Source organism: Myodes glareolus, chromosome 9 (genome assembly GCF_982192425.1).
Source record: "Myodes glareolus chromosome 9, mMyoGla1.1, whole genome shotgun sequence".
In the NCBI taxonomy this organism is placed as follows: Eukaryota; Metazoa; Chordata; class Mammalia; order Rodentia; family Cricetidae; genus Myodes; species Myodes glareolus.
This window is the reverse complement of record NC_142034.1, coordinates 61,335,522-61,360,831: the sequence shown is the minus strand read 5'-3', so window position 1 is coordinate 61,360,831 and position 25,310 is coordinate 61,335,522. Positions and strand designations below refer to the sequence as shown.

General features: G+C 44.8%; 2 protein-coding genes across 5 annotated transcripts in view; both read left to right on the top strand.

Annotated features, from left to right (window-relative positions):
- Nucleotides 1–13,652, top strand: part of Fbxw10b (F-box and WD repeat domain containing 10B) — a 32,052-nt gene extending 18,400 nt beyond the window's left edge. Inside the window, exons 9-14 of one of the 3 annotated variants that reach the window (XM_048448242.3) lie at nucleotides 902–1,050; nucleotides 2,360–2,502; nucleotides 8,257–8,415; nucleotides 9,544–9,806; nucleotides 10,458–10,550; nucleotides 12,806–13,652. In XM_048448242.3, coding sequence (XP_048304199.3) covers nucleotides 902–1,050; nucleotides 2,360–2,502; nucleotides 8,257–8,415; nucleotides 9,544–9,806; nucleotides 10,458–10,550; nucleotides 12,806–13,605 — 1,607 coding nt within the window. In that variant the 3' untranslated portion in view covers nucleotides 13,606–13,652. Of the gene's footprint in view, nucleotides 1–901; nucleotides 1,051–2,359; nucleotides 2,503–8,256; nucleotides 8,416–9,543; nucleotides 9,807–10,457; nucleotides 10,569–12,805 lie in introns of all 3 variants that reach the window. The other 2 variants (XM_048448241.3, XM_048448243.3) reach the window with 2 other exon arrangements.
- Nucleotides 13,653–15,550: 1,898 nt separating this feature from the next.
- The window catches only part of Tvp23c (trans-golgi network vesicle protein 23 homolog C), a 33,876-nt gene continuing 24,116 nt past the window's right edge, over nucleotides 15,551–25,310 (top strand). For both annotated transcript variants that reach the window (XM_087910523.1, XM_048448246.2), the window contains exons 1-5: nucleotides 15,551–15,706; nucleotides 17,872–17,954; nucleotides 19,669–19,813; nucleotides 21,902–21,991; nucleotides 22,932–23,063. In XM_087910523.1, the coding sequence (XP_087766649.1) occupies nucleotides 15,695–15,706; nucleotides 17,872–17,954; nucleotides 19,669–19,813; nucleotides 21,902–21,991; nucleotides 22,932–23,063 (462 nt within the window). In that variant the 5' untranslated portion in view covers nucleotides 15,551–15,694. The remainder of the gene's footprint in view (nucleotides 15,707–17,871; nucleotides 17,955–19,668; nucleotides 19,814–21,901; nucleotides 21,992–22,931; nucleotides 23,064–25,310) is intronic.

Here is a 25,310-nt window from a genome sequence, read left to right as displayed (position 1 = left end):
CAGAGACCTGGGAGTCACTACCTATGAGCGATAGGCAGAGAGAAAGGACATAGGAAATAACAGCGCTCAGGCCCAGCAAAGGAGTCACACTCCCGACTGCCATGTCCTTATCCATCTGAATGAATGTCACTGCCATCACGGTTTTGTGAGTGCAAAAGTCATGGTGAAGGCTGTCTAGATGAGGGTTTGTGATGGAAGGGCAGTCACAGCCTCCAAACCATCTGAGAGCGTCCATCCCCAAGGCCCTCAATGGTGCATTCTAAGTCCAGGGTCAGGGGTTCAAGTCCCAGCATTATGACCCATGTCACAGGGCTGGTGTGGAGGACTGCGTGCTGAATCAACAGAACACCACCAGTGAGGCTGAGACTGGGGACAGGGGAGTTAGGCCCTGACCTCGTCAAACTAACTGAGTGGTCTCAGGATAGAATTTTGAGTCCAGCATTTAAAAAGGCCAAATTAAGGCTCCAAGTCCACCATTAGCAAAATATCAATGCATCACTCTGTCAGAAACGCCAAGAAAGGATGGCAACTCACCTTCTGTGGCGAGGGAAGACGTGGCCAGTAAGAGAGCACCTGGGAAGGGTCATGGCTCGAGCTATGCCTTGACTTCCAAGAACTATGTTCAACAGCAAACATAATCCAGACTTACTGCACACTGGTTGTCCAGCAGGGCCGTTCCAAGGCAGAGCTCCAGGGCCAGAGAGAAGGCCCTCTGCATTGCTGGCTTTCCCACGGGTCTGTTGGCAGGGGACTGTGTCATGGCTGGGGAGCCCGAAGGGGTACCAGCCAGGTGAAGGTTTCTGGGGAAGATTCAGTAAGCTCAGTTGCATGACAAGGAGCAGAGCTTCACTGTAACCCTGTCCCCTTCCCCTTGCCTCTCCTGTCACCCTCTCCCGTTCAGAGTGGGACATAGACACAGGGAAGTGCCTGAAGACGTTTAAACACAAAGACCCCATCTTGGCTGCCAGGATCAGCGAGACCTACATCGTGAGCAGCTGTGAGCGAGGCACAGTCAAGGTGTGGCACATTGCCACAGCTCAGCTGCTAAAGGTGAGCAGCCAGTGGGTAGGAATGTTGGTGACTGGTTAGAAGGGACACGAAGGTCTGTCACCCTGCACAGCTCCCTAGACCACCCTCAAGCAACCAAGTTACAGACAGCAACCAGGGAAAACCAGAATGTCTCCAAAGACATTCAGGGTAGGTCAGGATCCTAGGCTCTACCCCACATCATGCTCCCCACTGTTGCACGAAGGCTGCAGAGTTTATGAGCCCCAGGGCCTTGTAACAGGCGGAGGTAAAGCACCTTTTCCTGCCCCGATGGTGGCCAGGGGATGGACACATGCTTCTTTCCTCACCAATAAATTATTTCCTCTTTTTCTAAGGAAGCCTCACCACCACTAATTTCAGAAAAAAAAAATTGAGTGTTGGAAAAGTATTTTTTGTCCTTACCAATGATAAGAGAACACCTGACATCTTGAAAGCCATTAGACGTTGTCTTAGTCCGTGTTTTGTTAGTCTAACATAGAAGTTTGCTTAGCTCATAGTTCTGGAGGCTGAGACGTCCAAGAGCAGTGCCGGCATCTAGTAAAGGCCTTTGTGCCCGGCCATGTCATGGTGAAGACGAGCATCAGATGGTGAGACAGAGAAGCATGGCAGAGACTAACTCTCCTTATTACAAAGTCTCTCCTGGGATAGGCCACACGTCCTTGACCAGATGAATGCATTCCTGAGAGCAGAGCATTACAATGCTAGCCCTCTCAGAGGCTCAACACTGACTTATGAATTTGAGGATTCAACTTCTAACACCTGGATTCTGTGGGGTGCATTCAAACCACAGCATGTGTCCATAAATATTCTTGCTGGATTTGGATTCCTGGCTCTTTAGTAGGTATTAGCAAGATCTTGCTTGTGCCAGGAGCACAAGATCACAGTGAAATGTGGGATTTTCCCATACCAGTCCTGTCATTGTGGTTGAGCCTCAGCTACGGGCACAAGGATGCCCATACACACCCTCTGAGACGTGGCAAAGAGCTCAGGATGACAGCAGGGAAGAGGGACTTGCGGGCTCTCTGCTCCAGGGAGATGGTACCCGTTCCAGCCACGAACCATCACAACAAGAACTTAACTTAGTCACATTTTTCCCGAGTGGGGGAGGAGCCCTCTGCCAACAGGGAGGCATGGGCCTCTCTGGCCTTCCTAGAGAAGTTAAGTCAGCTGAAGGACACGCTAAGCGTGGGACACTCACGGAGGAGTGGAGTATAGCATTGGGATTCAGCCAAAGAAGCCTCCAGCTCTGGCCAGCGGAGGAGTGACAGTCTGAACGGAGAGGGTCTGAAAGGAGTGGCATCTTTTCTTGCAGACTCTCACGGGACATGAGGGAGCCGTAAAGTGCCTGTTTTTTAACGAGTGGCACCTCGTCTCTGGAGGTGCCGATGGCCTGGTCATGGCCTGGAGCATGGTGGGAAAGTACGAGCGGTGCCTGATGGCCTTCAAGCATCCTAAGTAGGTGCTGGGTGTGGGGCGGTGCGTGTGGCTGTGGCCTCCCCTCCTTTCCCTATGGAGACTGCGGGCTTCAGCGGATGGGTCCCTCTGTGTACTGCCACTCTCCTGGTCCTTTTCCTCATCCCTTTCTGCTTCCTTCCTACCTCTACCCATCTCTACCACCATCCTCCCTGCCAGACATTCTTTCCCGCCCTAGCTCTCTCCTGAGAAACAATAGACATTGCTGGGGGAAATGTGGTGGAGGGAGAGTAGGTCTCCCTATGTAGCCCAGGCTGGACTTGTGGTCTTGCTCCGGCCTACTGCCTGCTGAGACCACAGAAAACATGTGACACACGATAAACTCACATCTGTTAGCTATTTGGGGCACCGACAGATTGTCCCAAATAACGCCAAATCTAAACTTAGAATTCTTGAAGTTGGTCTTCCTGCCAGGAAATGTGCTCACAAAACCTTAAAATAACCCACATGTCAAAGTTTGAAAAATAACAAAAGACATTTTAAAAGTTTATCCTTCAAAGTCTACAAACTAGGTTCTTTTCCAGCTTTTTTTTTAAAAAGTTTATTAAATTATAAAAGTTTCCATTTCCACCCCTCCTCCCAACACCCTCCCACTTCCCCCACTCCCTCTCCTCCTCCCTCTCCATCCCTAAGAGTAGTCAGGGTTTCCTGTCCTGTGGGAAGTTCAAGTTCCTCCCCCCTCCCTCCAGGTCCAGGAAGGTGAGTATCCAAACAGACTGGATCCCAAAAATCCAGTATATGCAGAGGAAACAAGTCCCAGTGTCATTGTTAATGGCTTTTCAGAAAGACTCCGGGCCAGCCACATCCAGAGAATCCAGCTTTGCAAACGGGTTCCATTTTCCATTCCAGTTCAGATTCAGTGCTGCTGGCTGCCTGGCGCCCATTCCAGCTTTCTGAGCTCACAGCTGGGCTCACTTGGAAAGGCTATTATGGCCAAGTAATGATTCTGCTGTGCCTATGGTTTTATAGGCTGCGCGGATAATGCTTTTTACCCTCAGTGCATTAAAGCGCCTAGAAACACAATGCTATATTACTTGATTAAAAGAGTAAGTGGACTCCCTCGGGGGATATCTGTTTAATATCCTGATAGCTGTTTGATCAGTCAGGCTCTCGATTTCCTGATACTCCGTATACACTGGCCTTGTGAGAGGTGTGTGGGTATGAGATCTGCGTATACACGGGTATGATCTTTGTGGTTCATGATGGCTACATTATTAGCAGGTGGGTGCTGGGAAATACCTATGCTCCGTGAATTGATCTAATCCCCTGGGAACTGTGGGCAAGCCTTCTAGTGGAGCACCTGAACAATCTTCAAAGAGGAAGTCATTTTTATGGTGTCTCCTGAAAAGGATTCATTATTTGTTTTTAAAGCTTCTTAACGGGGTCCAGTAAGACTCAGTGACTGGAAAATAGTGTTTCCAGCAAACCTGACAGTTTGACTGTCATCTGGTTAACCCATGGGCCTTCTGTCCGCTAGCGGACAGCTTTGGATACTGCCGCTCTTGCTGGATGTCGCCACTAACACACCGTTCATATTTGTTCCTTAAACATTTTCAATTAGACTTGTTCACATTATTTTATGCGTGAGTGTTTTGCCTGCATCTAAGGATGTGAACCACGTGATCCTGGTGCTCGTGGAGGTCAGAAAAGGGTGTTGGATCCCTAGAACTGGAGTTAGAGGTAGCCACAGGGAAACCACCACATGTGTGCTGGGAACCAAACGCTGTTCTCTCAAGAGCCACAGGTCCTCTTACTCTCTGAACCATCTCTCCGGCCTCATATCGGTTCCTGATACCTGGCATGGACACAGGAAGAGGATAGCTACTTGGAGGGTGTGGCTACTGCCTTTGTTTGTAGATCTCCCCAGCCCTCTGTAATCACATTACCTAGATACAAGTGCTGAAAGGCATTTGATTGGCAGCAGGTATTCGTTTATAGATTGCTTTTCGGGAGGGTTCTAGTGGTTGCACTGATATTCATCTTTTGAATGTGGCAGACAGTTACTATCTGAAAAAGGAGCTAAAGGAAGGCATCACCTGTTTGAATTCAACTATGTTTTCAACTAAAATTATGACTTCTGATTACAGTGTGGGAGAAGAGCATGAGAGAAGAAATCTGAGCACGGAGAGTTGGTTTGACAGATGGGGATCTTAAACTCTGTTTAATTGTTTATGTTTGTTCACTTTTAATAATCGTCAATATCTTTTCCCACAACTTGTATCATAATTAACTATTTGTAATTTATAATTGGGACGTAGCTTTCCTGATATACACTCTGCTACATTAATATATAGCAACTTACAGCACACTCCCAATGTTGTACACCTGTTGCCATTATCTACCTATAGAACTTCCCACCATCAGCAGAAATGTCCCCCAATTTCTTCCTGACATTAGTTTCTTGAACCTCCTCTCTTGTTTCATTTCTTTTTCAGTGCTAGGAGTTGAGAAGGGCCTCACAGCCGAAGCAAGCACCCCAAGCCACACCCAAAGTCTTTCCATCTTATTTTTTTGGTCAGTTTTAGTAAAGATTCACTGTTGATTATCTATCAAAGTTTGTTGATCGTCTCAAAGGATTAGTTTTTTGCTTCATGACTTGCTGTATTTCTTTGGTTCTCACTCTAATAACTTTTGCTATTAATTTTCATTATTTCTTGCCTTCTGCTTGATTTTGGTTGTTTTCTCCCCTTCTAGTTTTAAGGTATAAGGTTCGGCTACTGATTGGAGAAATGTGCACTTTCGTGGTGTAAAAATTGTCTTAGCTGTTCTGTTTTTAAGAAAAGGTCTTATTATGTAGCTCAGGCTGTCCCCAACCTCGCGGTCTCCTGCTTCTACCTCGAGAGGGCTGGGATCTCAGGTATGTTTTGACAGGCTGTATCTTCATTTTCATTCATCCTCAAACGATTTGCTAATTTCCTTTCTGATCTCTCCTTTGACTTGCCGTAGCACACAGGACATCAAGTGTAGCTCAAGGTTCTCTTGGACCTTTCCTAAGCAGGAGTTGGATGGGGCGGATGTTAGATCCCAGGGGATCTGCTGGAGATTTTCAAGGCTCCCGGACTTCTCATTCCCTGGCTTTTCAGTTAGTGTTATCATCTCCCCAGTGAATTTCAAGTTCCTCAGGTAGCAAGAGTCCAGTTATCTACCTGAGACTGTTCCAGCAAACACCTCTCAGGTGGCAGATACAACCCAGAAAGAATTCTTAAGTAACAAAGACAAATCTTTTGAGACAGTCTTCCAAGAAACCATTCGGCAGCACAAATAACTCATCCTGAACACAGCCTATTTGGTTCTTTCTGGTACCAAGAATGTGTCTATTTTTCCATAGCTATAACTAAAGTGAAGAATGGACTAAGGTCAGTTAACATGGCATAAAACACACCATTCTCACCGCCTCTAAAACCTATCCTCCTGTCTAAACACTCCCTAGGCTGCTGAAAACCTTCTGTGATTTCCCAGGACCCTGAAAAAGTGGATTCCGACAGTTTTTTTCAGTTTTTGCTGCTGTTACAGAAGGGCGGAATTTTGTAGTTCGCATCCCCCACCATCTTCACTGACGTCACTCTCTGAGTAAATTTCAGAAAGAAAGAGCAAAGCAGGAGACATCTCCAGGGCAGATAAAGTCTGAAAGGGTCTGAGCTAGTCTAAGACCAGTAACCAGCACTGTGTCAGGTACTGGGCAAACTTAAAAACAACAACAACAAACAAACAAACAAACAAAAACCCCAGCTAATTTAACTGTAGCAGAAATCACATGAGGTGGAAATGACTATTCCTTTCCATGGGGCATGAGCTGGGTAAGGGGGATGTGAGGGAAGACTGGGAGGCTGAGCTGCTTCCTCCGTGATGTACAACAAGCGTGTGATGGTGTCAGCTCCACAGTGGGCGCCTGACTTTCAAGCCTATGTTGTAATCATAGGCTATAATGGCACAGGTTGAACCACCAAACATGCCAGAAACATGGGGGACATGTGGGTCCCAGCTCAGCGAAAGTCAGGAAAGGCACAGGGAGGCAAACCCTTTAGTACAGGGCGTCTCTGTCCCAGTGCTTGGCTACTGCATGAGCAGCCTAAGAGGTGCTTACAGCATCGAAGCACTAGAACTTTGTTGGGCGTTTAAGTGTCTGAATAGAAGCTCAGTTTGATGTCTCCCACTACCAACTAAGGAGGAATCCAGGTCACACTGGCACTGTTGCTGTTTTGAGATATCCTGAGCAAGCATCTGCTTTCTGAGGCCTTTGCCATTTCTCTTTTTGATAGTTTGTTAAGGCATTGAAGAATCTTCATCTGGACCTGAGATCAACCAAGGTTAAGGCCAGATAGGGTAAACTTCACTCTTTTAACGTTTCTGTAATGATGACGTAGGCCACCTTTAGAATAAATATGTATTTAAGACCTGCTCCCAGCTTGGCACTGTGCCATGTGGTAAGCATCCAGTGATAAGTATGATATGAGTTGTTCCCAAGAGAAGCTGCCAGCATACGTGAAGCTTGTATACATATATATTGGGGAGGAAAATGGGAGAAATCTGTTTTATTTTTTATTTTTGTTGTTGTTGTTGCTGTTGAATGAAGTGGCAGAAGAATTAGATCTTGGCTGGTGATTTCCGGTTGCTTGAACGAACCACCCAAAGCTGGGCAAGTGGTAGAGAAAAGAGTCTTATTTAGCTCACAGTTTGGGATGCTGAAGACCAGGCAGCTGTGTCTGTGCAGCCTGTGCTGAGGGCCTCATCGGTGGCATCTTAACTTAGTGCAGACCCAGAAAGGACTGAGTGTGTGAAGTAGCCTTGCTTTCTAACAATGCCTTCCTCAGTTACTAACTGGAGAAGTGTACAAACTGAGAACTGTACCATCCCTGCTGAGGGCAGGGCCTCCAGCGATTTAACAAGCTTCTACTAGGCCCTGCCTCTTAAACAAATGTTTTTCTTAACATTGCTACCCCAGAGACCAATATTCTAGCACATGAACCATTTGGGGACACACACAACCCAATCGTAAGCAACGAGCTTGCTTTACATGCAAGATCTAGCAAGTTGATGTGATTACACTCAACTTTTCAATGCCATCAATAAAAAAGGTATTGTATTCATCAGAACTGAATAAACCAACTTGAACCGTGTAGTTGTAGTTGGAGAAAGACTGTTCTGGAGGCTTCTATCTGGGTTTTTCCTTGGCTCCTTCCTTACCTATTGGCTATCACAAAAAGACACAAATCTCATCCCAAGGAACAATTTTCTTTAAGGATGTTTATTGTTGGAAGGAATGAAAGCCACTCATTAAAGACCAAAATAAATAAATAAATAGTCTATATAGTTAAATGTCTGTTCATATAAAACTAATCCTTAGCCTTCTACTGTTCTTACACGACAGCACTGTTCTAAAAGGAATTTAAAAAAAAAACACTTCTCAGTATGAATAAGTAGCTAAGAATCAAATTGCATGAAAAAATAAATGGCCATTTGATGTATTGGACCTCTCTCCCCCATGCTCCCTTGAGAGCCTGAAGCAGTGCCCTTTCCCCTTTGCCGACTGGCGGCCTGTGACTGATCCGCAAGCCACTGCAGACGGGCATGGCATGGCTGACGGTTAAGGCTAACTCTAGACTCATAAGAGACGGAAACACCACCTCAAGGATAGATACGGCTCCCACCTCCCAACTGCACACCAACACTACAGACCATAAGCAAACCCAAGAGTCTTCCAGAAGGCAGGTACTGCCTGTTGTTGTTTCCTTCCAGAGAGGTGCTGCAGGTGTCTCTTCTCTACCTCCGGGTCATCAGTGCCTGCGGAGACGGCAAGATTCGCATTTATAATTTCCTCAATGGGAACTGTCTGAAGGTGATAAAAGTCGAAGCCAGAGGTGACCCTGTGCTAACCTTCTTTTATCAGGGCAACAGGTGGGTGGTAGGTAGGCGTGGAGGGCAGAACCATGAGTAATTCTATGTGGTTTTTTCCCCCCTCCTCTGGGACTCTGGACTTATTGGCAGAGCAGGATAGGCCATGCTTCCCTCCAGGTTGCCTGAGGGAAGTAGCTCCTGTGGAACTAACTGGCCTTTGCCCCAGACTTAGTGACCAGGGCACAGCTGGAGCTGGGTTTACTCTTAAGGATGCCGTGATGCCCAGCTTGCATGGTTTCCTCTGGGTTGAGTAAATAGAAACCTGACAGAGAGTTCTTAGCGGAATCTGATGCCTCAAACTCCATTTCAGCATTTCCAGTCCAAACAAGACACGTTTCTAGAGTTTACACTACAGGTTAGAGTCTTAAAATGACAATATTTAGGGAGGAAACACACACATGCATGCACTCATGCATTTCAGTTTCTTCTTATAGTTTCAAGAAATCTAGACACATAGAGAGGAAAGAAGCTTGCTCCGTGCGAAAAAAAAAAGTGAAAGAAATAAGTGGGAGATGGGAAGTGTGTTAGGGTGGAAAACGTGAGTTCTAAACCTTGGTCCCCTGGGGAGTGAGAACGAGGATCAGAGGCAGCAGAGATCACTATGCTTTATAAAATGTCTCCTCTATGTCCAGAGACCTAGAGGATACTGTGAAGTCATGTGGGGCTTTGTGTGGGAGCCCAGCAGAGGAGAGGAGGCTTCCCCCCATTGACAGTTTTTATTCCAAGGGTAAAAATAGAAACATTGAGTCTATACGAGGAGCTTAAAAAGAAGAAAGGAGTAAATTTCCAGCTATCTCTGTGTGGAGCTCCAAGGCTTTTGTCTTGGGCATCCTGGGTACTTGGCGCTCCAGAAAGGGAAACTCACTGAAAAGTATGCCAACCTGAGCAGTGAAGCAATCAGGACACAGGTGTCCCTTTCCTGATTAATTCACAAAAGAATACAGTTACAAAACTACCTACCCCTGTCCAGTGCTCCAGTGTTCTCTCAGCAACACCCTAAACCAGCCCATTCCTATGGTCAATCCCTGGCCCCAGCTCCTCAGCCCAGGGATTGGCTAAGACACAACTGCAACGTACGTTTTGGTGGCCTCCATGCTCCTTTTGTGCGCACTCTCATTTTGGTTTCAGGATGGTGGTTCAGACGGAGAGCAATATCCTCATGTTCCAGTTTGAAAACGTAAAATGGCAGTATAGCGCGGACAAAGGCAAAGCAAAGAAGAGCAAGGATAAGGAGGAGGAAAGGGAAGATACCAGCCTTGGGAATTTGTATTCCAAGTCCAGCACGCAGGTTCACAGCCTGAGAGAATCCATGTCTAGTAAACAGGAATTGTCATTAAATAAACCTCAGAAGGTCCGAATCCAACCGAAGTCAATCAAGAAGCTATCTTCAGGTAAAACAGCAAGATTACTGAAATTACAGTGATAACCAGTGGGGATGGGCAGTGTGTGTGTGTGTGTGTGTGTGTGTGTGTGTGCTGACAGAGAGAGATGGGGTGAGGGGAGCATTCATGAATATTTCATTAAGCTATTACTTATGTCTTCAGGGGAGATACACTAAGTTACTACCCACAGGGAACTGTCCTATACAAAGCATGTTGTCATTAGAGGACTTAGTTACAAGGCCGGTGTGTATGGACATGTAGATGGGGGCATGTACATGGTTCCATGCTATTTTTGACATCTACAGAGCAAATCATATGTGGGTTAGGCTAGCAAGACTCCTTCATGCTACCTCTCCCCTGTACAGAGAACACCAACAGGTCACCTCCAAGCACATCACACTGCAAGTGACCAGTTTTCTGGAGAAACTGAGAGTTTCAGATGCTTAAAACTTTATATTCTGTAGGGAGGGTCTGTGGAAGGGGAAGCATGATGGAACCCAGATCTGGGAGCCAGCCTACTTAGTGTCAGCGACAAGGGTCATACAGTGGTATCTCAAGTAAAAACCAGTTGAATTATTGCTGCATCCCACTACTCGGATCGAATCAAATTACATAATGACTGTGGTTTCTTCTTCAATCTTAACCTTATCATGGTAATAGATATATATGACCAAGGAAAAGCAAGCACACCCCAGAGGGATGGCAGGAAGAGAGCTGGCGGTGTCTTGGAAGATGCGCCAGAGAAACATGAAGGTGAAGAGGAGACGAATGGTGATGTTTTACTTTGAATAAGAGCTAAGGTCTCACCCACCCCCGGTCTCTCTCTCCCCTAGTTTTGTATTTCGACCTAAACTTCTGCATCTTTGGGAGTGGTGCTGTTATGCTTTCTTCAAAGAAGGACTGGTTTCCCACTGGTTCCTCCTAATAGGGATTGGTGTATTGTCTCCTTCCCAACTTAAGGCTATGGAGAGAAAATCTTTCTACGTGCCTCACCTGCTTCTTGTCTCTGTCTTCCGACTGGTTCCTTCTGATTAATGGGCACATCAGAAGAAGGAAGAGGGGTCAGGCTGGTTGGAGCGGATTTCTTGAGAGAGGAGAGGGATCTGAGTGTGTGTGGAGGGTGTGTGTGTATTTGTGTGTGATGTGGAGTGTTTGTGTGTGTGTGGTGTGCATGCATGTGTGTGTGTATGAGTTTGTGGAGTGTTTATTTATGTGTGTGTAGCATTTGGATGGTGTGTATATGTGTGTGTGTGCGCGTGTGTGGTGTGTGTGCGCGTGTGTGGTGTGGTGAGTATGTATGGGTGATGAGTGTGAGATAAGCGGAAGAAGGGGAGAGAGTGTAACAGGAATGAGATGTTAAGAAGTACTAATAGATACCATGGCTAGCATGCTTCTTTGATGATTTTGAAAGGCACTGGTAAACATTTCTAATGTTTTTTTCTAATATTTTTGACTAGTAATAATGTTCCTTTGAAACAAATTTCCCTCACAGACAGGTTTCAAAATGAGCCAAACAATGAAGATCCACCCTAGCCACGGGCACCCTGCATTGGTGCACACATCCACGTGGACACCCTGCATTGGTGCACACATACAGGTGGACCTACAGAGTGAAGTCCCAGGACAAAACTGCTGAGCCAAAGGGCGAATACACGTAAAAACTAGAGAGTTACTACCATGGTTAAACAAAAAAAGCACAGAATCAATTTATACTCCATTAACACTGTGAGTGCCCTTACCACATGCAAGCCAGCTCTGGGGACTGCCTATCTCCTCATACATGTTTACATGATGAAAAAAAATGGTATTTACATTTCCTTAAGGTTAATCATTAGTAAATAAAATGGCCATCAGAGTGAACAATGGTAAGCTCAACCCCACCACTATCGATATTACATAACCAAGATTCACACCGTGAAGATCTGTATGTGTACTGACTCGCAGCTCTAAGATATATTATCATACAAAAAAATACAAACCCCAGAAAAACCTTCCACAACAAAACCTGCAGAATAATGAGAAAGAAAAAAAATCTATGTTTTCTGGATTCGGAAGGAGAGGGGAAGATTTCGACAACCTAATTATATCTCAGATTTTTATGTTTTTATGAAACACTGTTTAACTAGCAAAGCAAAGAGCAGGGACACTTGGGAGTTTCATCTGTCCCCATCTGTCCCTTTTGAACCACCACCCAATGGCCAAAGGAAATTATATGCACAATCCCTGGTTGCTGTTCCTTCATTGGAAGAACTCTGGGTTTGGATTGTTGTTAGGTTTCAGATTATGCAACTGATTTCTTGAGCTTTTCTCGACTTAGGTTATTTTTTTTTAAACAAGGGCCTTGTTTTTCTGGAGGGACCAAAAAGAAAAAAAATGCAGGCAAACTAGGAATGATATGTCGAATCATCCAAGAAGGCATCTTTGTTAGCTTAGTGGCCTTAGATACCTTGACTATGAAGTGGTTTGTAGAAAGAATTCTGTTGTTCTGTGAATATTTGAGATTCATAGTTATTGGTCAAAACATTTTGGGGACTTCTCTTTAGGAAGTTTTAGCCATGCTGTGATACATTGCATTAGGCAGGAGTGACATTCTTAGAATCCAGGCTTGATTCTGGGGAGCATAACCAAAGCTGGTCAATTAAATGAGAACTGATCTTTGCAGTAAGATTATTGATGACAACATACTATAAATCTGCAAGACCTCTTTTATGGGAGTCATGAATGAGATGTGGGAGTCATTCTCACAGGAATGTTTTGAACTGTGTGGATTATTAGAATTACATAGGCTGCCTTCAAAATATGACACCTTACACAGGTATTAGTATAGTCATTAAAAAACAAGCCCTTTCTGCTGTCACCATTTCTGTTGTTATCTGGGATGTTTCATGACATGCCTTTTGGGCAACAAAACCACAGTGTACTCAGCAGTTAGAATGGTTTTGGCTTTTGTGTATAGATGGTCTCTATTTTCCATGGAATGCTCATGTGCCTTTGTTTTCGTTTTAAAGAAGCAGAAGATGTGGAAAGTCCTGTAGAGGAAATCAGATGTCCAGTGAAAAAGTTCTGGAAAGTCCCTATGACACCTGACCGATTCCTTCTGACTGTCAATGCTTTGCAACAAGTCCACAATTCTGAAGAATTTGCGTATCCCCACCGGCCCCAAACTGCAATCATTGATGCCTGGGAACCTTCAATTCCGTATCCAAGGAAAGTCCTAAGTTTCAAAGGAAAATCAGTTCAACATGCAGTTGATCAGCTGCGCTCCAGCAACCTTCCTACCGATGTGAAACAAACCAATATTCCCCTTGAAATCCAGAAACTGCAGCCCAACTTGAAACAATCCCTGCATAGCCCCAGAGTCCAGTCCACCATACCCCAGCCCAGACTTATCCGTTCCAGAGTGTCTGATAGTTTAAGGGGTGAAGAGCAGTTGACCAGTTCAATTGATGGGGCGAAGCGCCGTGCTGGCCCCCTGACCAGCATGCAGGTCATTAAACCGAACCGAATGCTCGCTCCTCAAGGCGGCACAGCTACCCTGACTCTCAAGAAAGAACGGCCACGTTTCTACACAACCCTCGACCCTCTTAGAATGAACACCGGGTTCATGCTGTTGACTGTGAAGGAGGAGAAAGAATATGGAGAAGCAAAGATGAAGGAATATCAAGCCAGTGAATCCACTAAAGTAGTCGACCCAGGTAAAGCCAGCAAAGCTGCGTGGATTCGTAAGATCAAAGGCCTGCCTATTGATAATTTCATGAAGCAAGGGAAAACAGCAGCCCCTGAACTTGGACAAAATGTATTTATCTAAACCAGGCTTCGGAAATCACAGCACTATTACAACAAACAGAAAATCAAGTGAGCGTTGGTGTCTGGATCTTTCTTTTCTTCTATTTACTTTGTTTATTTATTGATATTTCTTTGGCAATTCACACAAACCTTTCTAGGAATCAAGGAATGGCTAGTATTACAGTAAGACAGGAAGAGACAGGGAGAGGGTGCCATCTGCCTTCCACTTAGTGAGACGTAGGCACTGTGATGAGGTGGTCATTGGCAGTTAGATGCCACTCATTACTACCAATTTAGGGTTAGCACTGCTTCCAGAAACTTTTAAGTGACTTTCAGGATAGCATACAGAAATTTCCTAGCATTTTTGCATAGATTGAAGCTCAGTTCTGGTTAAGAGGATGGGGAGCTCAAAAGGTGGAGTTGTATTTAGAACACTGTATTTAATTTTACTGGTCAGAGCATACTCCATCTGATGGAGATGAAGCATATTCTTATTTAATAACAAAAGAGCCACTAATATCAAGTATATTGAGGCTCCTATTTAAATAATTAGGGGGTGATGTCAGGGACAAGAGAGGTAATTTTGAACAGTAGCTCACCAGCAGGGATGTAGCTCACTGAAGGAAGGCTTCAGGGCCTGTATAAAGAGTCCCTACACAGAAGCAGTCAGTCCTTCCCCTTCATTAAATCCCAGCTCTTGGGAGGCTAAGGTGGGAGGGCTGAGCATCTAAGTCAGTTGGTACTACGACGTTACACTCTGTTTCAAAAGCAAGCAAACAAACTCTCCCCAAATCTTCCAAAAAGAAAGGACACCCCTCCAAACAGGTCAGAAATTCACTTTCCTGTTAAATGTTCTAAATTTGAAAAATGTGGTAACAAATTCAAATTGCATTCATAAAAAATGAAAACAACCAAAAGATAACTAAACACAATCATAATACGGGGTGGGCCACCAAAAACATGCTCAAAGCAGGTTAGGACATAGGTCATGTGTCCACCTTTCACATGTAGGCATGTCAAGCTTTCTCTCCTTTGGGAATTATGTTCATGTTTCTTCACTATTCTGACAGTAGGTTTGAAATAGTGCTGGCAAAGAGTCAGACAAAATCAGGGTTTCAGCGAATAGAGTCTCTTCCAACAATCTGGCATAGGTCGAGGAAACAGAATACTGCTACTATTACAGTTCCAAAGATGGCTTTAAACTCTCTGAATTTGAGATCTCGGCAGGATGACACCATCAGTAGGTGACTTCAAGCAGTAATTTTAAAAAGCCTGCCATTTTACTAATTGCTCTGTGAAGCCACCACTGTCCTTCCCATTTTACAACTGAGGAAAGATGCACAGAGATTGATTCTATAATTGGTATGTAGGGGCAGTCACGGAAACCCAAGGGCCTAAGTGCTAGGGCGCACGGGGCCAGCTCTGCCTTTACAGCAGTATCCCCACCGCTCACGTTAGCCTGCTTGCTTTTTCCTTACTCATTGTTTTTTAACTCCTTCCCAAGGACACATTTATTTTTTAAGTATTCCTAAAATGTAAAACGCAAAAGTTAGACTATACAGAAATACATTTACAAAGTTAAGTTGTAGACTAAAGCCAGCCTTTTCCAGAGCATCCACGCTGGTGGTAATGACTTCCAGTTTGCACTTCACAGGCAGCAAAACCCGTTTTTCCTTCATAACTCATGAAGTTCCCTTCAGGACCTACTGTTATCCAACTCATTCCCAGGTGTTTGCTTCAGCTTTGAAATGAAGTCCCGGCCCCGCCTACTCCGGCCCCGCCCATCTCTGCCACGCTCTCTTCAGAGCCTCTGCGGCCTGGTTCCGCCCAAACGCTCCGCCTCCCACTGCGCGCGTCAGCAATTTGGACCCGCTCTCCCCGCCCCGGGCCCTCTGAGGCATGGGCCCGCCCACTGCTCTTCCGGTCCGGGGAGTTGATCCCTCCCACGAGCCTCACTGTAAAGGAAGTGCTGCCGGCAAGTGGCTTCCGGTTGCCACTATACATTGACTTCCTGTCCTGTGGCGACCAACCCGCTTCAGTTTCCCACCGGACCGGGTGGCCGCTGCGCTGACGTGGCTCCCGGAAGTGGGGGGAATTGGCGCGGGGCCGTCATGTTGTCGCAGGTGAGGGAGGGCGGTCGGGTTCCGGGAGCTGGTGCGATCGTTTGGGCTGGGGCCAGGGGGGTCTCGTCCAGCCTCTGAGGCTATTGTGTCTCTGTGTCTGCCCACTGCCAGAGTTGGACGAAGGGCAGGCTTGGTGGGCAGAAGTGCGGGGCTCCGGCCAGTTCGCTAGGGAGTTCAGTGCTCTCCGAGGGTCGGGTGGACCGGGGACCCAGGAGGTGCAGACTGGGGATGCTATGTAACATTGGCTGCAGGAAGCTCCCCGCAGCCCACCCGAATGAGGGGAGCGGCCTTCAGGCGTCAGGTTTCCTGCCCAGACACCCAAGTGAGGGGCTGTCCTGTAGGGAGAGGAGAGCACTAGCGCCTTAATTTCGAGTAGGTGTTACCACGCTGGTGCACTTACAGTCACGATGGTTATCACGTTTGTGCCCGCAGGGATCGTTGCAGTTAGAGATTAGTAAACGCAATATAGTATTTACTCCCTTTGAGTTGACTATGAACTCCCATTTAGATTATATATATATAATTTTACAAGTAATTTCCTGCGGGATTATTATGGCTCAGCAACTGCTCCAGGTCCAAAATATGAGTGCATCACACAGACAGGTTTCTTGCCCCCGTGTGAGGTTGGGTTGGGGTGTTTGCGGACTCACAAAAGGTGTGGGGAGGGGAGAGGTTAGATTGGGGAACAGCATATATTCGGAACATGATAGTAAAGGCATACTAGTGACATACCGAGTGTGTGAAGATGAGCCAGCTAGAATTTGTGACAGAACAGTCTGCTACGGGGAAAATGTGGAGTGGAGAAAACCCATTGGTGGTTCCAATTCCGCTCTCTGAAGGCTCACCCAGATTGAAGGTGCTGGGGAAGGACAACCATGCCAACTGTTCCTGTTAAGTGTGTGACTGTGAACCTTGGATCAACTCTTCCACCTGCTGGACACCAGACATTTTTGTAGTCTCTGCCTTCCCTTTCCCAGACAACCTTTGCATTAAAACTTTACTGTAACTTTGAACATTTATTCCTTGCCTTTTTTTTTTTTTTGCTCTAATAACCTTGCTTCCTGTTTCACTGAAAAGCAGCAGAGGAATTTTCATACTACTCTTCCTGTCTGCATCTTCACTCATAATCACTCGCACATTCTTTTGTGGATTGTGTGATACTCCATTTTTGAGTTGCGACTACGCAACTTCGCCCTTGCTCACTGGGAAGTGTTGAGCAGTGGCTGCACTGTTGATGCCCCCCACACCCCTTTTTTCTTTTGTAAAAGCTTGGTCCTGTTAGCGCAAAGGCATGCTTTAGTTTCTTTTGCTCTGTTTTCCTTCACCCATCTCCACCTGATGATAATCATCTTGATCCAGCCTTCCAAATGCTGGATCAAGATTACAGGTACAAGGGGCCGCCCTTGTAATTCCTATTATCTTAAAACAGTAAACTCCCCACATGCCATCTCTGGTGTCACCCCATTCATTTTCTTCCAACACTTGTGCATGCTTGTGTTTTAATTCTCTTCATTCTAGTTGGTTGCTCCCCCCCTTCCCTGCTGTTGTGCATCTCAGGAGTTCACACAAGAATCTTAGAAACTCAGTGGTTGTTTGTTTTCATCTTATGAGCAACAGTCTTCGGTTGTTGAGAGCCTTCTGGGGTTATTCACCTTCTAGGATAATCACTGCTGTGAAGGATTTTATATATTGATTAGAAAGACCAAGTTGAAAGATAATGATGGAACAAGTCCTAGGGGCATGATAGTTGTTGATTTAGCCTCTGTTAAGAAGAGAAAGCATTGCAAGGAGTCGAGGAAACAGGGTGAAGTCAACTAGGTTTTCTGAGTTTATCCTAATAGCTTCAGATTTCTCTGACTTGGGAGAGAGTAGCTTCCGATAGATGTCAGCTTTTAGGAGCATCAACTGCTCCTCGATGTTCTTTCAGGGCTCAGGCTGATGTCAGCCGACTATTAGATTGTCATGGGGAGTATTTTGTTTGTTTGTTTTCAGATTATTGGAGTTGGGGTGGAGGACCTGCAGGTGCCTCTTTTCCTAAGCTGCAAGTTCCTGGTGGTTGTAGCTCATAACCTCACCTTCCCTTTTGAGGATTGTGTAAGTTTGCATGTAGTAGGCATACAAGCACCGAGTTTCATTTTTATCATAGATATTTAATTTCCTAATAGGACAGTAATGATGACACTGAAGACGTCTCACTGTTTGATGCAGAAGAGGAGACAACCAATAGACCAAGAAAATCCAAAATCAGGTACAAGGTTAAGTTAGAGTTGTGTTTCTGTCTAATCTGCGTGTCCACTGTTGGTGTCAACCTGTGGGATTTGTGTTGACTTTTGTTTATTTTTGGTTTTTTGACACAGCCTCACTGTGCAGTCTTGGCTGTGCTTATCTGGGCTCAGAGATATGCCTGCCTCCTCTGCCTCTCTATTGCTGGGATTAAAGGTGTGCGCTACCACACCCAGCTCTGTGTCCCACTTTTTGATGTGAGAAAACATCTGACAGAACCAAAGAGAAAAGAAAAATACTTTTAAGTGTATTGGGAGGGTTTCAGTGCATGGACCCTGCTATTGTTTGGCTCTGCTTCTGGGCCCCTGGTGATGCAGGACGTTTTGGCAGAAGGGTGTAGTGGAGAAACACTGCTCACCTCATGGCAGACTAGACACAGAACCATCATAACCTGTCCTAAGTGGCCCACTCCCTCTAGATAGGCCCACCTAAGGTCTCCAGCACCTTTCACCCCACTTCTGCCAACTTGGGGCCTGGTCTTCAAAAGAGCCCATGGGGATACCAAGGCAGAATAGGTTAGGCATGTTGTTGATTTGATGTAGCATGCGGCAGCGGTAAGATTTTCCTAGGAGTAGTTGGCATGTCAAATCTTGTTCAACACTGAGTTTTCAAATGAGCTAACTTGACAAATCACTTATGTGAGCACTGATGTTTTAAAGTCTGTGCTAATGGCTATTTTCTGAGAATACACCATCTCTTTATATATTTTCTATAGGAGGTGTGGTTTAGTTCAGTGGTAGAACAGAAAGCCCTGGGTTCAGGTCTCAGTTAAAAAAAAAAAAGACAAAATCACAAAAACCAAGGAAGCTATTATTTCTGTAGATACATTTTTAGATACATTTTTATTTCTTTTGTAAATTTCAGAATTGTATCTTGTATAAATAATAAAATTCAATATACTTGTAAATATAGTCTCTCTAAAGAAATTCACTTAATAAAATAAAATTCTACTTGAATCTTGAAAATACTGTGCAGAGTGAAAGGCACTGGTGATAGGAGACAAAGTGTTGTGTGATTTTTCTTACACAGATGTCCACATGGGTAATCTATAGAGACGGAAAGATGATTGGCTGCGTAGGGCTGAAAGGGTTGGGAGCAAGAGAGGATGATTGCCTGTGGGTACAGACTTGCTCTTTGACATCATTGTACAGTGTTGTAAAATTGATTATGGTGATGGTCACACAACTGACTATATTAAAAAATGTTAATTTGTAGACAAATTGTGTGGTATTTGAATCAGTGTCAATAAGCATACATACATACATGTATAATGATGCATACATGTAATTTCAGAGGTGAGAACTGGAAGATTATGAATTTGAGGGCAGCCTGAGCTACCTAGTAAGACCCTATCTTAAAAAAAAAAGGAAGAGGAAAAAAAGGAGGAGGAAAGGAAGGAAGAGATAAAAAGATAAAGTTTAGGCTCTTGTGATGTAATTAGATTTATCTAAGCTGGTGTGGTTCCAGTTAGGTGCTTTGAAAGTTTATACTCCGTGAGGAGTTAGAGTCAACTCATGCAATATATTTCTTTGCAACAATAGAACCTAGTTAAGTGGTAGGGACTTAAGGAAGAGGTAAACTGTGCTTTCTCCTTCCCAGGACACCCCTGATTGCATGGTTACGGGTCTGCTAGTACTTTCTGTAAAATATAACGTTGCTTATTGTGTCTTGATTTCCAGACACCCCGTGGCATCCTTCTTCCATCTCTTCTTTCGAGTCAGTGCGGTTGTAGTCTATCTCCTGTGTGAGCTGCTCAGCAGCAGCTTCATTGCCTGTATGGTGACGATTATCTTGTTGCTGTCATGTGACTTTTGGGCAGTGAAGGTAGGTTCCATTGGTGTTAATTTTCTGTTACTTTAGGCCTCCTGTTGTTAAAGTGCTGGGTATATTTGATCACATGAACTCTGCTCAGTGGTGGTGCTGTGGGCGAAACTACAAAGATGTCAATAGCAGCCATAGATTCTACGTATTTTATTCCAGTGCCATTTAAATATTCTGGGTATAATTTCTATGTAAAGTTCCAATGTAGTTTGCTTACAAGTGTTTAGGAAATACCCTTTTTTTTTTTCTTTTTTTCAAAAACTGAAGGGTACTTGGGGTCAGTCTTTCTCAACCAGGGTCGAGTTTGCTCTATAGGATTTTTGTTTGTTTGTTTGTTTTGTTTTGTTTTGTTTTTCCTGTGCAGCTCTGGCTGTCCTGGAACTCACTCTGTAGACCAGTCTGGCCTCAAACTCAGAGATTCTCCTGCCTCTGCCTCCCAAGTGCTGGAATTAAAGGTGTGTACCAACACTGCCCAGAAAGGTTTGTGTGTGTGTGTGTGTGTGTGTGTGTTTGCATTTTTCAATGTCTGAAGCATTTTTGGTGCTTACAGGTGGGATTGGAAGTAAGGGCACTTTTGTTTCAGTAGTAAATATTATACTTTTAAGGAAATAAATATCGATTAAAATCCCATTCTAAAGATAATTCCGAGATTGGACCTAGAACAAAGCTCGACCAAAAGGATTAGACTGAAACAGTGCCTTCAGATGAAATAAAAGCGGCACAGCTAACGTCGGACCAGTTCAAATGTAGCGGACTCTCTTTTGGGCCACCAGCCAGCTCCTCAGTCATTACACAGAGACTTATATTAGTCAGGAATACTCAACCTTAGTTTAGTCTTATTTCTGGCTAGTTTTTTAAACTTATATTAACCCGTTTCTCTTCATCTACATTTTGCCTCGGGGTCTTCTACCTTTCTTTCCTAATGTATGTCCTTCTTCCCTACTCCCTCTGTGTCTGGCTGACTGGCTCTCTGGGCCCAGATGTCTCACTCTCTTTCTCCCTTGTTCTCTCTTCTATGCACTCTCTCTGCCTGCCAGCCCCACCTATCCCTCTACTGCTTAGCTTTTGGCTGGTGAATTTTTTGTTAGACTAATCAGGCGCCTTAGGCAGGCAAAGCAACACATCTTTACATCATTAAACAAATGCAGCATAAATAAATGCAACAACACCTTCATACAGTTAAAGGAATAGTCCGCAACAAAGAAACTTGGCAGTGTAAGATTAGAAGCAATAGGGACCTAGGATGGGTATGGTATTGCATACCTATAGTCTTAGCACTTGGGAGGCATGAGCAAAATGATCACAAACTCAAGGCCACCTTGGTCTCCTTGTGAGTTCTAGGTCAGCGAGGGCTATGACGTGAGACCCTGTACGCCATGGCTAGTTTTATGTCAACTTGACATTGGCGTTATTAGAGAGGAGGGATCCTTAGTTGGGAATATACTTTTAAAATAATGGGCTGTAGGCAAGCCTATGAGAAATTTTCTTAATTAGTAATTTATCAGGGAGGGCCAAGCCCATTTTAAGTGATGCCTTCCCTTGTCTAGTGGTCCTGTGGTCTATAAGAAAGCAGGCTGAGGAAGCCATGGAGAGCAAGCCAGTAAGCAGCACTGCTCCATGGCCTCTGCATCCGCTACTGTCTCCAGGTTTGTGCCCTGACTTCCTTTAATGATGAACTGTGATGTGGAAGTGTAAGCTGAATAAACCCTGTCCTCCTTGAATTGCTTTGATCATGGGTTTTAATCACAACAATAGTAGTACTAAGACAGACCCCATCTTAAAAGTTAAAAATAGAAAGAAGGAAGGGAAGATCTAGGGAGGAATTAGAGGTTTAGAGGAAGGAAAGGTCCTCCATCTTAGGGAGAAGAAAGGATAGCGCATCTGGGTATGCCTGCTGCTTATCGTGTGAGCTCCATGCACCCTGGCCTTGGCATGGCCACTTGGTTTAGTCTTTAGCCAGGACTGATACATAGGAGTTAATTGGCTATTCTGGGGGAGAGCCAAAGAATTTTGTGAAATAGTGCACTAAGATGGGATTTATAATGCTTTAAATAATGCTTTAAAATGTGTGTTCATATTTGTCTTTCCCAGAATGTCACTGGTAGACTAATGGTTGGCCTGCGTTGGTGGAATCATATCGATGAGGATGGGAAGAGCCACTGGGTGTTTGAGTCCAGAAAGGTAAACTGATAAAGAATGTGCAGGTTCTTTTGAGTACTGAAGGAGGGGTCAGGATTGACAGTACCACTGCAGATCTCTTGACCTGTTAGTACTAAGTCAGACAGCCTCCAAGCATAGTGTGCGTCTGTCTGGTAACAGGCATACACAGGCAGGATTCTAAGAGCCGGCCATGCTAAGCTGCCTGTCTGCCTGCTGATGAAAGTCTTCTGGGTGATCCCCAGCTTTGTTGCCTTGATGGCCGTCACCCTGGATTCTTCTCTGTCCAATAGACACTTCCTCCCATGTCTTTACTCCCATTGTCATTTCCTATTTGTCAGGAAGATTGCAGCTGGGTGCAGGGTCAGCATCATTGGTCCATTCTTTAAGCCGGTGCCCTCAGGAGCCATGGGAGTCTGTTTTGGGTCACCCTACTTCCTAATAGTGAACATTCTACTTCCTTGTAGAAATCTTTTGGGAGACAGAGGATAAAAATCTTGCTAACACTACCAGTCAAATTGCTTGTGTATTGCTTGGAAGAGCCTTTGCAAGCAACACTTCTCAGAAAGCAGCACTGTGCTCAGTGAGCTTGTGTTCCTGACATCAAATCTGCAGTCACCCTAGTCAGCTCCTGGGTTTGGCCGAGACATGAAATCTAGATGATGCTTGGAATTCCTTAACTCTGACCTAGAAAAGCTTCAATGCTTTCTTATGAATAAACAGTGCTAGTGCAAGGTCATGCCTTCCTGTTCTGCTGCAAACATGCAGCAAAGTAAATAATTCATTTATTAAGGTTGTCATGGTGGTAGAGCCGTTAGCTTGTGTTTGGTTCCAACAAGAGGGATGTGGATCGTCTCTGTTAATCTTTGAATTTGAGCACAGTGTGTTTTCTGTTTAAAAAGAAACTTTTACTGATACACCTGATTAGTGGTTGAATTGACTTTTATATTAATTGTTTTTGCAGTCAACTCCACAAGACAACAAAACTATTTCTGAAGCCGAGTCAAGAATCTTTTGGTTAGGACTCATTGCCTGTCCGATCCTGTGGGTGATCTTTGCCTTTAGTGCGCTCTTCTCCTTCAAAGTGAAGTGGCTGGTGAGTAACAGAGTCATCACGTGACCTGTGCATTGGGCCATCCTGACTGGGCAGCTTCATCTTGTGTTTCTGAGTTTCAGTCCCCAACTCTGCTTTTCCCTGAGTATCTGGGCATAGCCGCTTTCCAGTTTCTGTGGTGTTAGTGGTTGTTGTGGTCTTTTAAGGAAACTGTGGTTGGTACCTCTTGTGCTTACTCGTTGCTAGGCTAGTTGATCATCCCAGACCTCAGGAGCTTAGAACAGCTGTCAGCTGTGTGTTGACCTATGGCAGTGGGCAACCCTTGGAGTGGTCCAGCCCATGGGCTGAATCACTGGTTGAACTCATTGTCACTGTTGCTGCCACTCACCATGCTCAAGGCATTGGAAGTCAGGATCTCTCTTCTGGGAATTAGGAGGTTGTGGAAGAGCATCTGAAACAAATATAGTTAGTTGCTGCTGTATTTGAAAGATGCAGTCTATCACCTGAGCCAAACTGCGAGTCTAGATTCTGTAACAGTTGAGTTCATTGCATTTGATGCACTCTGGCTTCATGTATTTTGGTTTTCACTAGACCCCTGCTCCCCAGACTTTATAGCTCCTGTCCCTGACTTGCTGTGAAAACTTGGTTTTGTGTGTTGTACACTAATGTTTTCCTGTTAGGATGTGAGTGCTGTTGGTTTTTACTTTAGTAATCTTTATATATTTGCATCATAATCTCCTTTCACAAATATGAGATGTGTTCAGTGTCTGTGGGTCTGCTGCTGTGGTGCAGTCAGCAGTTGTGGATCTCTCTTGTGGATCTTGGTGTGTTGTTTTATTTTAGGTGTAGTGCTTCTCTATCTCACTGAATGCTATACTTAGATGTGTTTATTGACTTAAAGACTTGCTGTGGGTGAAAAGAAACATTCCCGTGTCTCTGTAGTTTTTCCATTTTTGTTTGTTATTGTGTTATTTTGTTTGATAGACTTGATAATAATTTCCTCTGAAATACTTCTCTGATTTTTTTTTTGCTCTTGATCTGCTTGTGGGTTTGCACGTGTTTGTGTGAAAGTAGCACACAGGTGTGTGCACATGTGCATGTGGAAGGTAGAGCACAGCCTCAGGTGGCCTCTTTGTTTTGCACCCAGGGTTGCGCTTGGAGCTCAGTGGCAGGCCAGTGGTTTTGCCAGGCTCTGCTCTCTGCACCTGATTACAGTGTGTGCCACTTCACAGGGCTTTGAACTCAGCTCCTTATGTGTGCTTGGCAAGGGCTTTCCTGACTGTTTTCACATGCATCGCTTCACACGTCCTTTTACTGCAGCTTCTTGTGTTGCTTGGTTGGCTACATTCTACTGTGGAGTGAAATTTTAAAAAAACAACTTATAGGTTTATTCTTTAATGTTTTTATGCCAAAGAATATGTCTCTGACTTTCCATGAAGGATGACTGATTATGTTACTCCAGTTTATTTTAAGCTAGTGAGTATTCAAGAGAAAAAACCCTAACTCCCATGTGAATAAGTCATTTTTCTCTCTCTTTGATATCTCTTTCTTTCTCTCTCTTTTCTTCCCTCTCTCCCCCCTTCTTTTCTCCCCCTTCTCCCCCAATGATAAAGCATCACAGGCAGGACATGTCTGTATTTATTGTGTATGAGTCTTTCTGGAACCCTGGGCCCATTCACTGTGCAAGATTATGTTTTGCTTTAACAAGAAAATTGGCTTTTGATAAATTTTTAAATTTAATTTTTTTGTTTTTGTTTTTTGTCTTTGCGATTGTCTAGTTCTGAGACACTACTTGTCTCTCCGTCTTGGGTCGTTTATGTGTTTTCATCTGTCTTCTACTTGCTCACTCTTCCATTGTTTATCTTATTCGGTCAGCAGATGTTTTAAGAGTTCTCAGTCTGTCAGCTGCTTGAGGACATGGATATCACAATTAGACAAGCAAGGAAACTGTCCTGTAGAGCATGTTTTCTAGTGGAGTGGTTGACAGGCACTTAAAAGTAGAGCTGGGGATATTACATGGTGATGTCAGGGGTGGAGGAAAGTGCTGGAGACGGGCGGCAGCAGCCGGTTACAGGCTGTAAAGAAGCACGGTGGGCCTCCTGACTGTCAGCCTCCTCTCTTGCTCTTAGCTTCCTTCATGGACCTTGACTCTCAGCTTCAGGTCTTCTAGAGGGTGGCTTCTGCCCTCCCAGCATGGATTCTGCCCTGTCTTTGGCAGTGTGCTGCTTTGTTGTCTCCTGCTGTGGTTTGGTGGAGTGGCTTTTCTTTTTCCCTGTCCATTTTACTGCG